The sequence below is a fragment of the Pelodiscus sinensis genome, chromosome 21, assembly GCF_049634645.1.
Source record: "Pelodiscus sinensis isolate JC-2024 chromosome 21, ASM4963464v1, whole genome shotgun sequence".
In the NCBI taxonomy this organism is placed as follows: domain Eukaryota; kingdom Metazoa; phylum Chordata; order Testudines; family Trionychidae; genus Pelodiscus; species Pelodiscus sinensis.
In genome coordinates this window covers 20,363,893-20,380,521 of record NC_134731.1, presented here as the reverse complement: position 1 = coordinate 20,380,521, position 16,629 = coordinate 20,363,893, and the positions used below count along the sequence as shown (strand labels likewise).

The window sequence follows — 16,629 nt, the reverse complement described above, 5'->3', positions numbered from 1 at the left end:
TCAACCATTCCCCTCCCCCCACCAAGACTCTGCACCGCACCTCCCACCCAGACCTCGCAACCTCTCCCCCTTGTGCACCCCCACCTCCCTCCCACAACCTGTACCCCATCCCTATCCCACCTGCTGGCAGCCCTGTCTCGTACACTGAACCCCACATTTTGTCCCTACCCCAGAGCCTAAGGGAGTCCATAAAATCCACTAACTCCAGAAAAGTAAATCTGGCCTTTGGGACACCCTGACCTCAGTCCTCCCTGTCCCTTTCCCCTCACCCTGAGAGGCTGGAGCGTCAAAGGGGTGAGGTGTCTCAGATGCCACATCAGTGAGTTGGGGGTTTGGAAGGAGGTTTTTTTGGTTGTTTTGCTTCTCACTTGTGTGGTCCCCAACTGATTTTTCTGTGGGTCAGTGGTCCCCGACCCAAAAAAGGTTCCCCACCCCTGCCATAAATAAAGAAAACATTGAAACTTTGAAACTGCTTCTGATGCAGTGGGTCTTCGCCCATGTTACTCGTCCTGCAATGAGGTGTAACAGTTAATCCGAACTAAGGACTTAATTCGGATTAACTTCTGACTGCCGCGTGTAGCCATGGGCAGTCAGTTCGAACTAAGGGGATTTAAAAATGGTGCCCACCCGGGAACATGCAAATGACGCCTGGGATATTAAAATCCCGGGCTTCATTTGCAAGTTCAAATGCCTACGTTAGCCACCCTAGTTCGAACTAGGAGGCTAGTGTAGACATACCCCTCTAAGGTGCCACAGGACTTCTCGTTGTTATTGAAACTGTGTTGGACATAAATTCATATTTTACTTTATTTAAAATGAGGTTTGATAAACTAACATGGGAAAGTGAAAATGCTTAGTCTGTTTAATCATTTAAATTCTCCCTAACTGCAGCTGGTTCAGAAAATATGGTCACGGTACCCAGCCTACCCCTACCCCATCCTTCTCCCCTCTACTGCCCCTCCCCTCGCCACAGAGATCCATCAATAGAAGTGAATAAGTTAAATCTTGGCACGCCACTTCTGAAAGGTTGCCAACCCCTGACCTAGGAGAGGAGTCATGGACCCAGGCCCCATTGCACCAGGCACTGTACAAATACAGAACAAGAGACAATCCCGGCCCCAAAGAGGTCACAGTCTAATTACACCCTTGCTCCTGTCTACGTTTCATACAGCAAAGTGCCTCCAGACCCTTCAAACTTCTAAATCAATGGCCATCAAAGCAGCTTTTGGCATTTAGCCTTGCAATGATTTACATTACCCAGATTTTTAGATAATTAAATAAGGGGATACAAGATATGAATTAAAGCCAGGTAGCACTTTGTCCAGTTTCTGCAATAAGAAATCATCCTTCACCACACGGCAACAAGAACCAGTTAATCAGAAAAACAGCTTGTAATGAATATCTAAAAGCACAGTGGGGCATGCACTTAAATCTAAATCCAGAACTATGGAATCAAATGAGGCCTGGTTTGATGCAGCCCTTTACCCTATCAAGGAAGAGAAACTGAGTTTCATATAATTCACTCCATGCGGGGTTTTTTCGTACAAGACCTTGTCTCTTCGGAAGCCACATCTACATTGTCAAACATGGCAGCAGCCTCACTCCCCCAAAGTGGTAATCAAACCAGTATCCTCCTGGTGTAGAAAGAGGCAAGAGTTAGTGTTCACAAATGTCCTCACCAGCACTGAGAGAAAGGCCCCCTCACACTGTCTGTAATAGCAGTCAAGTCCCATTTGTCCTTGCCTGGAAGCCGAGCTATTTTCAGCCCCACATGAAATGGGTTAGTGTCCTTGATCAACCACGAGTCATTGCCTCATGTAGGCATGTCGCACCTGGATACAATAGGCCTACACTGCACTTGGCAGGAAAGCAAGATTTAGTATCCCCTACAGCAGGGGTCTCCAACTTTTTAACCATAAGATCACTTTTTCAAGTAAGATCTAGAATCATAGAACTGGAAGAGACCTCAGAAGGTCATCAAGTCCAGCCCCCTGCTCTAGGCAGAACCAATTCCAACTAAATCAACCCGGCCAGGGCTTTGTCAAGCCGAGATTTAAACACCTCTAGGGATGGAGACTCCACTACTTCCCTAGGGAACCCATTCCACTGCTTCCCCACCCTCCTAGTGAAATAGTTTTTCCTAATATCCAACCTGGACCTCTCCCACCACAACTTGAGACCATTGCTCCTTGTTCTGCCATCTGTCACTACTGTGAACAGCCTCTCTCCATCCTCTGTGGAACCTCCCTTCAGGAAGTTGAAGGCTGCTATCAAATCCCCCCTCACTCTTCGCTTCTGCAGACTAAACAGACCCAAATCCCTCAGCCTCTCCTCATAGGTCATATGCTCCAACCCCCTAATCATTTTGGTTGCCCTCCGCTGGATCCTCTCCAATGCGTCCACATCCTTTTTGTAGTGGGGGGCCCAGAACTGGACACAATACTCCAGATGCGGCCTCACCAAAGCCGAATAAAGGGGAATGATACACTTACCCAGCTTCCTTCCCCCTTCTCTGAGGCCCTGCCCCTGTTCCACCCCTACTCTGAGGCCTCACCCTGCTGAAGCCTCCTTCTTCCCCAAATCTCATTCACTTTCACCAGGCTGGGGTAGCAGGTTGGGTGCAGGCTCTGGCCTTGGGCTAAAGGGTTCAGAGTGTGGGAGGGGACACCCTACAAGTAGGGTGGACTAGAGGCTAGGGCATTTATCTGGGCAGCACAGCATAGTGGGTTCTAATCCTACCCCTGCCCATCCTAGGAGCAGTGGTATAACCAACACAGGCTGCCCCAGGGATGGCCCTGGCTCCTGCATTAGGAAGGCAGGATAAGGGGCCTGCTGAAAATAGGACAGTGGAGTGGGGTCTCCAGTGAACTAGGGATAGGACATCAGCCTCTGGAGCACAGAATGGTGGGATCAAAACCACCCAAGCAGCAACCAACACAGGCTGCCCCAGAGATGGAGCTGATGCCTGCATTAGGAAGGCAGGATAAGAGATCCTCAGGAGGTGGGGTGGGTTCTTGCACAGTGTAAGTAGGCTTAGGGGTACTCAAAAGAAGTCTGGGGGAGTATAACAACTGAATCTTTGGGAGAAAACTGATTTTTTCTTTGAAGTTTTACAGGAAGCACTTGATCATTTTTGAACTTTTTACACCCCAAAAATGTCATCATCCACCCTGCTACAATTGTTTAAACAAATGTGTTGCAATGATAGAAACTGCTGTGTTTGAAAACGGTAGGTACTGGGGGTCCTTATAATTTCTTTTAAAAGGTACTTTACTTAAAAAAACCAACAACAAAAAGGTTGAAAACCACTGGACATGGGGATAGGGCTTTTGCCTGAGGAGGGCAGAGCTTTGGGCTTGAGAATCACCCATCCACCCTGGGAGTGACCCAACAGCTGCCCCAGGGACGGAGCAACAGAGGCTTACTCCTGCTCTGGCCCTGAAGCAGGTGGCATGTACAGCAGTGGTTCCACATGCTGCCCTTCATTTACAGGCCGCAACCCCACTGGCCTCAGTTCTCCATTACTGATCAATGGGAGCTGCAGGAGCAACATCCATAGACAAGGACAGCAATTGGGGACCCCCTGCGCTGACTCCCTCAGGGGCTGCAGCGACATGGCAGCCACTTCCAGGAGCGCAATGACCACAGGGATAATGACTCCAGGCATGACGGGTTCGGCGTTTTAGAACTCACTGCTCAACGAATTAAATTTAAGCGTAAGAGAAATGAAAGTTATGAAATGCACAGGCCAGTCAAAAACGAAAAATAAAACACTTTGCAAGCAGTAAAAGTAACAAGCACCCCCATGTACATGCTGGGTCAGGAGATGAGAGGGAAGGACAGTGCGTGTTTGTGAGAATGACAGACGCACACAGTGTGCGAGTGACAGATTTTGTATTGCCAAGCTCCCTCCATCCCCTTCGCTCTGTGTGGAGAAAGGGTACAGGAGTGGGGGGAGGAGGACACCCTGACATCAGTGCCCCCCCCCCACACACACAGCACAGCAAGTAGGAGGCTCCCAAGGGGCAGCATGACAGTGGGTGGAGGGGCAACTGAAGTGCCAGCACTTGAGAGCTTCCCAGCCAAACCAGTCAGGCTCCCCTGTCAGAGGCTCCAAGATCTACCGGCAGATCCCGATCGACTGGTTGGTGACACTACCCTATCGTTACAATTATATAAGGTTATTGGCAGAAACAGGCTAATGCCGTTTCCCTGGCAAAGGCCTGACCTACAAATCCAGACAAACGCTCTATGGCAGGGCTACTCCACACATGGCCTACGGCCTGTTTGTTTGCCTGCCTTTTGCAGTGCGGTTTGGGTTTACGCAGGACTCAACTCGTGGCCTGCAGGCACGACACCTCCCCCCCCCCCAAAAAAAAAGCAGTCAGTATAATGATCTTCTGTTGATATGCATTGTAGTACAGGCAGTCCCCGACTTGCGTCGGATCCGCACTTACGAACAGGGCTTTTCTCGCCCCGGAGCTCACGGGCAGCAGGTCGCCACCCATGTCCTCCGGAATGAGAAAAGCTTCTCCCAGTCTCCCTGGTCTGCTGGGGGGGGTCCAGCAAAGCCGCTGGACCCCACCCCCCAGCAGACCCGGCTTTACTCTGGTGTCCCTGGTCTGCTGGGGGGGTCCAGCGGTTTTGCTGGACCCCCCCCCCCCCCCCAGCAGACCAGGGGGACAGGAGCAAAGCCCCGGAGCACACCCGCAGCAGGACAGCCCGGGCGCGCTTGAGCTGTCCCGCTGCAGGCGTGCTCCAAGGCTTTGCTCTCCGTCTCCCTGGTCTGACCAGCAGACCAGGGAGATGGGGAGCAAAGCCTCGGAGCACACCAGCAGTGGGACAGCCGTGGCGCGCCTGGACTGTCCCGCTGCCTGCGTGCTCTGCGGCTTTGCTCCGCGTCTCCCAGGTCAGCAGACCAGGGAGACGGAGCAAAGCCGTGGAGGACTTGGGCGGTCCCGCCACCGCCGTCTCCCTGGTCTGCTGGGGGGCGGGGGGGTACAGCTAGTGCCCCCCCCCCCCCAGCAGACCAGGCTTTTCCTGCCTACCCCTGGGGTAGAGCAGCTGGGGGCTGCCGGGTTGGTCCCGTAGCACCGCTCCGGACCAACCCAGCAGCACCCCAGCTGCTCTGCCCCAGGAGTCCTGATTCAGCCGCTGCTGGTCAGTTTCAGCAGCGGCTGACTTGGGGACGCCTGGGGCAGAGCAGCTGGTGTGCTGCTGGGTTGCTCCAGTAGTGCCGAGGAGCCGCGCTACTGGAGCAACCCAACAGCACCCCAGCTGCTCTGCCCCAGGCGTCCCCAAGTCAGCCGCTGCTGAAACTGACCAGCGCTGACTACAGGAAGCCCGAGGCAGAGTTGCTCTGCCCCAGGCTTCCTGGAATCAGCCGCTGATCAGTTTCAGCAGCAGCTGACTTGGGGACGCCTGGGTTTCTTAAGCTGAATCTGTATGTAAGTCAGAACTGGCATCCAGATTCAGCCGCGGTTGAAACTGATCAGTTTCAGCAGCGGCTGACGCCAGTTCCGACTTACATACAGATTCAACTTAAGAACAAACCTACAGTCCCTGTCTTGTACGTAACCCGGGGACTGCCTGTAGTTAAATTCCTGGACTGTTGCTGCTCATTAGAAGTGCTGTCATATGGGTGGAAACTGGGTCCATATTGCATTTTATTAATATCAGCAGAACTGACTTAAATGGGGCCTGCGTGTTGTGTAGTCTTGCCTTAATCTTTGTATTCATGCCCATCAGCGTGAAAGAAGCTATTTGCATGTATATGCAACCACACTTAAGTTGTGGCCCTCGGCATGTGCTGGATCATTGTGGCCCCCAGGGCTTCCAAGGTGGAGTAGCCCTGCTCTATGGCATGGTTTTGTAAAGTGTAATGGAGTAACCTCTGGGAACAGGCACAGTTTAATACATCCGTTTACAGTGTGGTTAGGCCCTGTTTACATTTGTAAAACGGAGTAAATACTATTTCCAGTCCCACCCTTTGTCCATCTCATGGATTTAGGCTGTAAGCTTCTCAAGACAGGCATGTTTTCCTGCTGTGAGTGCATGTAACACCTCATACAAAGGAGTCAATCTCCATCACAGCACTTGGTGCCCCTGCCACAAATGATGCAGAAGCATTTCTGTCCCACTTTCAGAAGTGCTCAACAATCAAATCATTTGTGAAAGGAGACAAAACTACCTCATCTGAAAGTGAAGAAAGGGCCTGATGGGTAACAGTTCAAAGAAGCATGCTTTCGCAAGACAGAAGATAACCTTTCGGAGCTGACTGCCCTTTAGGAACTATGTCAAACACTTCGACATTCACAATAAGCAAGTAGGAGGTTCAACTACAGACTGACTACAGACAAGTTGACTGGCAGTTGCTTTGCTGGTGGAGCCAGCAGGTGCCTGGGAGGCCAGTGACAGGAGACCTCCCCTGGTCCGGCTAATTCCCTTGTCCTGGTCCCAAGGGTGCCAGACCAGGGAGGTCCGACTGTGGCCAAATGAAGAACAGGCTGGGTAGAACGTTAGGAGTTAAACTGTGACGGCCCCTGCATGGGTGTAGTAGAGGGGGAACAGGGAGTAAATAGCAATAAGTCAAGGCAAGTTTCCAGATCCCAATGTGCACCCAATCCCACAACTCTGCTTCCCTTCCCACTGTTCCAGTAAACGTGAACAGATGTTATGGGTGGGTTAAGGTACATAGGACATAAGAACTCTTGTGCACAAATAATAATAATGACTAGGCATCTATAGGGCTCAAAGCACTAGAAAGGCATTATCCCCATAACAAACATGTAGATGGTTATGGATTTTCTTTACAATTGTGATGAGAGCTGGCCAGCATTCAGTGACTTAAAGGGTTAAACTCAGTAGCTAGGAGGTGTTGGCAGGGAGCCAGGACAGCCAATGGCAGAGGGTGTTGAAATCTGAATTGGAAGATATACCTGCCTGCTGTTTTCTGTGTGAGTTCTGAGCTAGGAGCTGGAGAAATAAGATGAATTAAACCAGGCAGAACTACCATGTCTTCAAGGAATACTGGGCATGGAAATAGATTGGACCTTGAGGCACAGGTCATGAGTAGATAGGGGAAAAAATTATATTTAAATTGTAATCAAGTTATTTTCTTTGTTTTGTTGTCTATTTAAACTTGTCTGCGCTAAGTCCATGTCCCATTCACTGTATCTAAGTTTCACCCAGAGATACCATTTTTCTCTGTTCCTTTCTCAGATACTTTGAAACACCCAGCAACCAAATAAGCTTTATCAAGTGTATCTTTTTGGTTTTGTTAATAAAATCACCTTTTTTAAGGTGACGATTTGATTCTTGTGTCCTGGAAGATAACAGGGGGTCTGTGTGTGCATGCCTAAGATTGAGAAGTCAGCTATCAGAGATTGCAGTTTCTTTTCCTCTTTTTTTCTTCAAGCTCTCTTGTGGTAAAAGATCTTGGGAATACCCCTCTGGAAAAAGTTCAAGTGAGTCTAAGAGGAATGGGTTTTTTTACTCTTAAGGGTGGCAGCCTGTCTCCCAAGGCCACGGAATCTGTGACCTTGGAGAGTTTTTTTGGTCAGAAGCCTATAGAGGCAAGGTATTTAAGGTCTCTTGCGGGCCCACACCTTCAGCACTCCGAGTGCCAGAGTGGGGAACAGCCTTGCCATCAAGTAAGCTGCCTGATTTTCCTTTTTTCAATCAGGCAGCCTACATTTCCATGAACTATGAAGTTTAAGAATTTGTCAGACAAATCAAGGATTACGATCAGCAAAGCTACATAAATCAGTTTCCAGCATTGCGATCAATCTCGAACCTGTCACTAGCGTTTAAAATTTGTTTTAGAAGCAAATGACTCTGGATTTAAAACCAGCATAACGAAGATTAGAATCTGGCCCAGAGACTTAACTTAAAAATGAATGCTGGTTCTTGTTTAGATATCCCTCTGCCTCCACATAAGTGTTATGGCAACTTTCCTGGCGTGCTCCAGTTGGCCGTTAATTGTGAAACTTTACAGTCCAGAACACTAAGCACACTCAGGTTTGAATACCAACAGCTGGTAAGGCATTTCTTGAACAGACTTTGAATCAAAATCTGTTGTTCTTACTCAAGGAAAGCTCCCACCAATTTCACTCGGAGTTTAAGTGAAGACCGTAAGATTTGGCCTTTTATAATGATAAAACTTTAAAGGGGCTCAAAAAAAAACCTTAATGGACATAGGTTTACAAACCTGATGAGCTCAGTAAATATCCTTTCCCTTTTACAAGTTGGCTAAAATGAGACAAGAGAGATCAAGTGATCTCCCCAAGGACAGTGTATCAATGGCAGAATAGGAATAGTATCCTAAAGTCCTAACTCCTCGCCCCTATTTCAATCCCATCCCGGTTCATTTCCAACTATCCCTTTGTTTTTTTTATATGCACCAACCCTCCTACTTTAACTTTGCAACTGGGTCCATATACAATAATAAACTTGTTTGCTTTGGAAAAGAAGAACACTAATATTAAGACAATACAAAGGAAAATATGCACACGTGATTACCTTTCAACAGAGTCAAAAAATTAGGTGATGATCATTAATAAATGTAGTTTATAAATATGAAGGTTAATATAGCAATTCCTTTAGCTATGACAGATCTGTATTTCTAGTTTATCACAATCATCCAGCTGTGCAAGATACTGTTTCTCTATACAGTGCATCCCTGTGATTAATGACCATTGCTTTAAGAGCTAAAAATACAGCCATTACATTTCACATTTATCAGATAAACACATTTCTGGAGAGACACTTTAGAGGACAGAGAAGGTGCACCATGTTTTTAATCAATCAAAAGCAGAAGTAGCTGTTTAATCCATCTTTTCCTGCTAAACCAAAGCTGGTTGGGGAAATAAGACCAAACCAAGATTGTCTGTTTGAAAAGCAACAAAATTGAAACAATAGCTAACGGCAAGAAAACATAGGAATTACCTTTGTAGGTCAGGCTGCGTTCCATCTCATCTAGTAGCCTGAGTTAGAACCGTGCAAGAAAGCTTCAGGGAAAGGTGCAAGAAACCCCACAGTGGACCACTTATGGAGCCCCCTCCTTTTGGGGGGCTAATTATTACTAGGGATGTTACAAAGGGAATAAATAGCTAATCGTGGAGACGATATAATTTCTATTGACTACATAATTAGTCAATAAGGGAGGAAGACTCCGGGAGTTACCCCTGCCTGCTCGCCAGGCCCTTACTACATTTAAACTGCAGAGCCACAGCGGGTGTAGCTCCTGGACCCAGCGTGAGCCAGGACTAAGCTGCGCTTGCTCAGTCCTAACCTGCCCATGTCCAACAGCCACTGTCCATGGGGAGTCCCAGCAGGGAGCCCTCGCAGACAGGGGTTGCACTCGCAGCAGCCCCTGTTCATGGCCAGCCCCACTCCCGCTTCCCCCCCTTGCTGCCTCGGATACTCAACTACCCGCATTCCTTCCTTCCTTTGCTGATAGAGGCAGCAAGGGGGCAGCAAGGGGGGGAAGGAATGCGAGTAGTTGGCTACTCAACTACTCACATACATCCCTGGTTATTACTAACTACGCATCAGTTAATGGTTGCCTTATGACCCGAACATGGAGATTTTTAATATGCCTTGGAGTCTATTTTCTCCTGTCATATGAAACTGTGGCTGTTTTCATTATCAGTGGTTCTCAACCATGGTCCAGGATCCCCTGGGTGCCGCAAGCAGGTTTCAGGGGGTCCTCCAAGCAGGATCAATATTAGACTCACTGGGGCCCAAGGCAGAAAGCCAAAACTCCTCTGCGTGGGGCTGAAGCCCAGTACTCTGAGCCCCACAACCTGGGGCTGAAGCAGAAGCCTGAGCAACTAAGCGTTGTTCTCCTCTGGTGCAGCAATTGCCCTGCTTGCTATCCACTAACACTGGTCCTGGCTTTTACATGCAGAAAACCAGTTGTGGAGGCATAGCTAGGCCATGGAGTTGTTATAGCACACTGGAGGGTCCTCAGAAAGAAGGAGGAAGGGGACCCTGATCTATATGAAGGTCTAATCCCTTCCTTGAACTCTATTAAGGACTTGGCTTCTATTTTAGCTTGTGGCACTGAACTCCACAAGTTAGCTCTTCATCATTGTGACAAGGCGGCACTGAAGCCCCAGGAGCTCCCCTGGCCCAGCTAGCCGAACAGGCCCCACTCCCACGGCCCGGCTGGGCATGCTCAAGAGTAAGGCCGAGGATTAAAGCCCGGGCAGGCAGGCAGGGGGAATAGCTGGAGGGGCAGGAGCTCCTGAACAGCACCAGCTGCCGCAGTCACCCCGGGGCAGCACCGGCCACTGCAGGAGCAGCCCCAGCCTCAGCGACAGCGCTGGACAGGGAGACGGTCGGACTGGGCTGACCCAGGGAGCAGCATACAGAGGACGGCGCCCAGCGCTGGGAGGGGTAGGAAGGAGCCCAGGGTGGAGGACTGACCTCCCGGAGCTCGGTGTCTTCCAGCAGGCATCCCCGCCGAGCAGACAGCGAAAGCTTCCGCTGCCATCAGGGCCCTGGGCTGGGACCCCGTGGAGCAGGAGGGCCCGGGTCCCCCTACCTCCCCACAACCATGCTCCCTAGCTTGTGGGGGAGAAGCTCACTGAGGGGCTAGACCGGAAGGCCCTCTGCAACCCTACAGAGGGACTTGTACTTTGGGATTAGGCCTAGAGGGCCGTATATACCTGAATAGAGGGACTTGTACTTTGGGGGAATTGGGCCTATAAGGCCATATATGCCCTAAAAGAGGGGCATCTGGGTGAAACTAAGGGCAGCCCTGTCCGAAGGGGGCCGTAATCCAGTCTGGGTTACCGAGAGGCAAGCAACCCCTCAACAGTCATATAAATATAGTATTTCCTTTTATCAGGTTTTTTTTTTTGTGTGTGTTTTTTTTTTTTTTTGCATTATGAGAAAAGGTGAGCAGGCATGTATGTTTTACATCTATACTATGCATCATTTTGTATACCTGCATCATTTTTGTATACTCTGGCTATTCTCTGCATATAATGACTTACTATGCCAATGGTTGAATTGTGAAACAATCCTACATGTGCAGTCATTTACAGTAAGAAAAATAAACACTGAAGATTTGATACTGATGTGCAGAAGAATCTGAAATGTGAACCTCATTCATTCATATAGCACAGCGAGAAGGGGCAGACATGTTCAACTGGAAGTCTTTTCGGTCCATGTTCAATTGCTGTTTAGGACTTTTTGTCCTCATCGTTGTGCTACTGCATCCATAATTCTACGTCTTATCTACCATTATCCTGCTGCCTACATTAAATCCCCTCTTTTGTATAATCCTAAAACTTGCAGTGCGAAAGGCAATATATAAAACAAAACATCTAGTTCTAGATTTCTCAGACAAGTCATGTAATAGGTGATGGAATTTCATTCAGCAAAATTAAATGAATACTAACTGCAGAGAGCTGAACAAACATTCACTATTAAGATGCTGCTATCATAACCTCACTCTTGTGGCCACTGCATTAAAATCAAGGCAACAAGGATTAATGGTTAGACAGCCCATGCATTCAAATCTCTGCCACCAATCCTTGCAAGTGACAATACACACCCACACAAGGAATTAAAAATAGGTCCTAAAAGTTTTCAAAAATTATTTCTTACTGCCCCCTACACAAAGGAATGTGCAAGCGTTCATCCCTAGCTTTTGGAATTTGACGTCAGACACTAACATCGGAAATACTTATAGATCAGCACTGTAAAAGAAAAATCTGAAGCCAAGATACAACACTGCAGTCTATACATAGATTTTTAGGCCCCTTTCTACTCTCACTCGTCCCATTTTAAGTCAAAGTGATAGAATTCCATTGATTGTGATGGAGTCAGCGTGAAATCAGAATCAAGCCCTGTGACTTTAAATACAGGTTGAACCTCCTAAATCCAGGACTTCCCGGTCCAACAGCATCCGTGGACCATGGATGTTGCTAGACCAGAGCGCTCCAGTGCCCAGGAGTGCAAGGCAGTCAGGACTCCAGCGCAGGAGAGCCCCACCATCTGGACTGGTGAGCCCTGTCCCCAGGGAGCCCCGCCCCAGCAGCGGGGCAGCCACGGAATCCCGTGCATAGGGGGAGGATGAGAGGTAGAAACAGAAAATTTCATCTCTGGTCCTAGAAAGGCAAAGTGTCAAGCAACAGAGAATTTTTGTTGCCTTTCCAGAATAGATACAGAAATTCTGACATTGGTACCTACCAGGGAAGTGATCACAAAAAGTTAGCAAATGGTTGTAGGTCACTGCTGTGGTCATTTATTTCTTCACACACTAGACCAGGGCAGGGAACCTAAACCCCAGGGGATCTGTGTGGATCCAGCCCCTGAGGTCCCACAAGAATTGGGGAGTTTGTGCTGCTGCTGGACGGGGCTGGAGCACGCAAAATCTACTAGACAGAGCCCCCTTAGGCTCTAGAGTGTGAGGGGAATGCGAGAAGTATCTTTCTCCTTCTCAGTCGGGGGCCACATAAGTGAGGGTTATGTAGTGATCAAGGGCTTGATGTCAGGTTGGCGGTCGGTTTCTAGCGGAGAGCCCCAAGGATTGGTTTTGTTCTACATAATGACTTGGATGAGGGGATGGATTGCACCCTCAGCAAATTCGCAGATGACACTAAGCTAGGGGGAGAGGTAGATATGCTGGAGGGTGGGGATAGGTCCGGAGTGACCTGGACAGATTAGAGGATTGGGCCCAAAAATCCCAAACACTGTTACAGGCTGCAGACCGACTGGCTAAATAGCAGTTCTGCAGAAAAGGACCTGGGGATTACAGTGGATATGAGTCAACAGTGCGCCCTTGTAGCCAAGAAGGCTAATGGCATATTAGGTTGCATTAAGAGGAGCATTGCCAGCAGATCCAGAGAAGTGATTATTCCCCTTTATTCGGCTCTGGTGAGGCCACATCTGGAATATTGTGTCCAGTTCTGGGCCCCCCACTATAGAAAGGATGTGGACACATTGGAGAGGGTCAAGCGGAGGGTGACCAAAATGTTTTGGGGGCTGGAGCGCATGACCTATGAGGAGAGATTGAGGGATTTGGGTTTGTTTAGTTTGCAAAAGAGAAGAGTGAGGGGGGATTTGATAGCAGCCTTCAACTTCCTGCAGGGAGGTTCCAAAGAGGATGGAGAGAGGCATCCATCAATAGTGATGGATGGCAGAACAAGGAGCAATGTTCTTAAGTTACAGTGGGGGAGGTCTGGGTTGGACATTAGGAAAAACTATTTCCCTAGGAGGGTGGGGAAGTACTGGAATGGGTTATCTAGAGAGGTGGTGGAATCTCCATCCCTAGAGATTTTTATGTCTTGACTTGACAAAGCCCTGGCCGGGTTGATTTAGTTGGGGTTCATCCTGCCTTGGGCAGGGGGCTGACTTGATGACCTCCTGAGGTCTCTTCCAACTCTATGATTCTAGAGTTGTTGTTTTTTTTGTTTTTGCTTCTCACTTGTGTGCGGCCTCTTACTGATTTTTCTGTGGGCCAGCAGCCCCAGATCCAAAAAAGGTTCCCCACCCCTTCACTAGACAGTAGATTGTGCATATTTTTATTTCACATGGAACATTCCTCGTGCTGTTGACAGATTATATTAATCAGTGAAACCCTGAAGTCTAATTGCTTATAAAAATGGTTGCAAAAATAATTTGCCCCCTTTAGTGTATTTGCATCATGTCAAAATGAAGGTTACCAAAAACAGTCTTTTATTGGATCAACTTCTGTCAATGAAAAACACCATCTTTGGAGCTTTAGATCTAGAGAAGACTTCAGGGTGGCTCAAAAGTTTGTCTAACCCACAAAAGCTGGTCTAATAAAAGACCCACTTTGTCTTACTCATATCCTGGGACCTCCTCAGCTACAACTACACCTACACTGCATACACAAAGAATCTCATTTTCTTTTCTCCGGTGACCTCTAGTGGTGAATAAATGTGACTGCGAAGTGAAAGGAGGACTGTACCCTATTGCAAAGAGGATCGGAGTGAGATCTAGAAGTTCATCGACGTGTAAGAGGAAAAGTTTCCTCTAATGAAGACAAACTCAGGGGACCCTACACTGAGGAAAGGTAGCTATTCAGACACAGATCGCCATCTTGCCCCATGAAAGTTAATGAGGCAGTATGAGTTCAGAGAAAAAGCCCCTGAATCTCAGGCCTAGTTCTGTAGTAAAAAATTCCTCTTTGCACTTGGCAAAAACAACTGCTTTGCGTTAACTTGTGAGGGCATCTCCCATTCGTTCAGGAACAAGACTTGCTTCCAACAAACAAATCCAAAGCAGAGTCAGTATTTGTGCATGCACCTGTATTTCCAGACAAGTTTCAGGCCTTGTTCTCGCCCCACTGCATTTCAAACCTTTCTTTTTTTATTAGTCACTTATGCTGCAGTCACCTCTAGAGACACTATTCTACAAATAAGTCAGATATGTCGCAAGTGGCAGTTCCAGAGCAAAGAGCTAATTCCCAGAGTCTTAAATTCTTGAAAGACTTTCTCCTCGTCAGGAAAGACAAGTTAAAAACTTCATGCTAGCAAGCGCTTTTGTGACAACACGGACATAGCTCACGCTCCCCAAGTGCCCCCTTGCAAGACCAGGTGCTGCAGTGCTTGCACCTGAGTTTAACACTCTTTGGCCTATTCTTGCCAGACAAGAGCTGTGAAACTCCAGCCAAGCCCCTTTAAGCATTCAGTCCTTTGCAGAGTCCCTAGTCTAAGTCCAATGCAACACCAAAAGAAAAGAAAGTCTCCTCAACTCTTCAGACCCTTCTTTACAGGCAGGCTTCCAGCAGCAACAGCCTGTCTCACCATCTCACTTCCAGATCCAATCACTGCAACCATCCAGGTCAGATCTACCTTCTTACCAAGGGACAGGCAGTTCCTAGCTCATGCCCAGGTTCTTCTCTCATTTAGGAGCAGCCTGTCCACTCCTTCCCCAGCCAGCACTCAACTTCTGGACTCTCCTCCCTTGCCAGGGGATTCCGGCCTGCCTTCTGCAGGGAGATCCTCTTCTTAAATCCAACACCAGGGGCAGGTGTAGCAGGGTTGGGCCACCTGAACATGACGGACTGACCCAACTTCCTGGTCCTTTCAGGGGAAAGCCTCCTGGTTACTCAAAAGCATTCAGCTGTCTGAAGGTACAGTCATGCCACGGTCCCCATAAAGGCGTGTCATTCGCCATTGGCTTGTCCATCTAAAATTGCACCATGACACTGAGCCAACCTTATTGTCGAACCCCAATTAGAAAATAGTTCTAAAAAGGAAAGATCAATGCTTAGAACTGTACACTGGGCACTTTTCAATCCACATTTTCCAGGCATCAGTGCTCTTTATTGTACTGATGTAACTTTTAAGTAAGACTATTGCTAAAAGAGCACCTTTAACTTACTGCCAAATATTTCAAGTCACATTTTTTGCGTCCTTAAATGGCAGCCAACTAACCTTACTGCTTTGTTTGTAAGTTGCCTATACAGCTACAAGGCAGGGGCAGTGCAAAGAGCTAATTCTCAAAGTCTTTTAAATTCTTGAAAGACTTTCTCCTCGTCAGGAAAGACAAGTTAATCAAAACTTCATGCTAACAAGCGCAATCAATCAACTCACTACCTTAGTGATAAGAAAACTCCAGATTCTAAGCGTGCTTTAATAGTGGTACCTTGGCCTTCTTCATGTGACCCATCATTTTCCCCAGATCTTCAACATCAATGACAGAGTTATGACTTCCATCTTCCTCGGAGCCCAACTCCTCCTCACTGGTGGTTTCAAATAACTCCTCCACCTATGCAAGAAAGATTGCAGAAGGCATGTTAGAAGCTTGCATGCTATCTTATAAATACTAAGCCCTGTCTATTCTAGCTTGCTGTTCAATTACACAATATCAAGCAAAGACTTCTGGAAGGGTAACAGTGGGACAATATTTGATCTATATAAAAGCACACAAATGCCAGTTAAGTAACAGTAAAAAGCCTAATGAATTGTTTTGAATGAATGTAAGAGCACACAAAGCATTTGCCTCTCAGTCTGGGAAATATGGCTCCTAGATTCATTCCACTCTCTTTCCTGATCCATCTACTTGCCACCATGTCAATGGCAGTTAAAAATCACAGGTTAGGACAAAAAGCCCCCAACTCCCATTGAACTCCCATGGGATTTAGGCACCTTAGTGCCTTAGGATCCTTTGAAAATCCACAGCAGAGTGGACAGTGAACAAGACAGGAAGGGAGCTGCCTCAGGGCAAGGAGCTTGTCTTACCTCCCTGTAAAGAGCCAGGTACAGCAGCTGGCCTATATTAATATTAATATTAATAACACCTGGCCCCCTTGTGGTAGGCTAAGGAAAAGACAGCCTTGCACACAAACCCAGCCGGGGAAAGAGCAACTGTCTTCTAGAAAGGTCTACAGTGCAAAGGCAATGCTGCCCTATGCTCTAGGCAGATTACTGAAGCAGCTCTGCAGCTGTTGCTTTCACTGTCTACCCAGCAAGAGAGGATCCCCTAATCAAAACCTGTTCTTCACACAAACACTGTGGAAGAGACACGCAGTCAGACATGTAAGTACTCAGAGGAACTGGCGGAGCTGGCTCAGACAATGCTGCCAATTTACAGCTGCAAAGAGATTCTAAGCAGCTCACCTGACCAGCAACCGACTGGACACTA

General features: G+C 47.9%; 1 protein-coding gene across 1 annotated transcript in view; it reads right to left on the bottom strand.

Moving 5' to 3' along the window:
* Nucleotides 1–16,629, bottom strand: part of LOC102458161 (S-adenosyl-L-methionine-dependent tRNA 4-demethylwyosine synthase TYW1) — a 187,789-nt gene that overhangs the window by 157,984 nt on the left and 13,176 nt on the right. Inside the window, exon 8 of the mRNA XM_075905103.1 lies at nt 15,631–15,753. Coding sequence (XP_075761218.1) covers nt 15,631–15,753 — 123 coding nt within the window. The remainder of the gene's footprint in view (nt 1–15,630; nt 15,754–16,629) is intronic.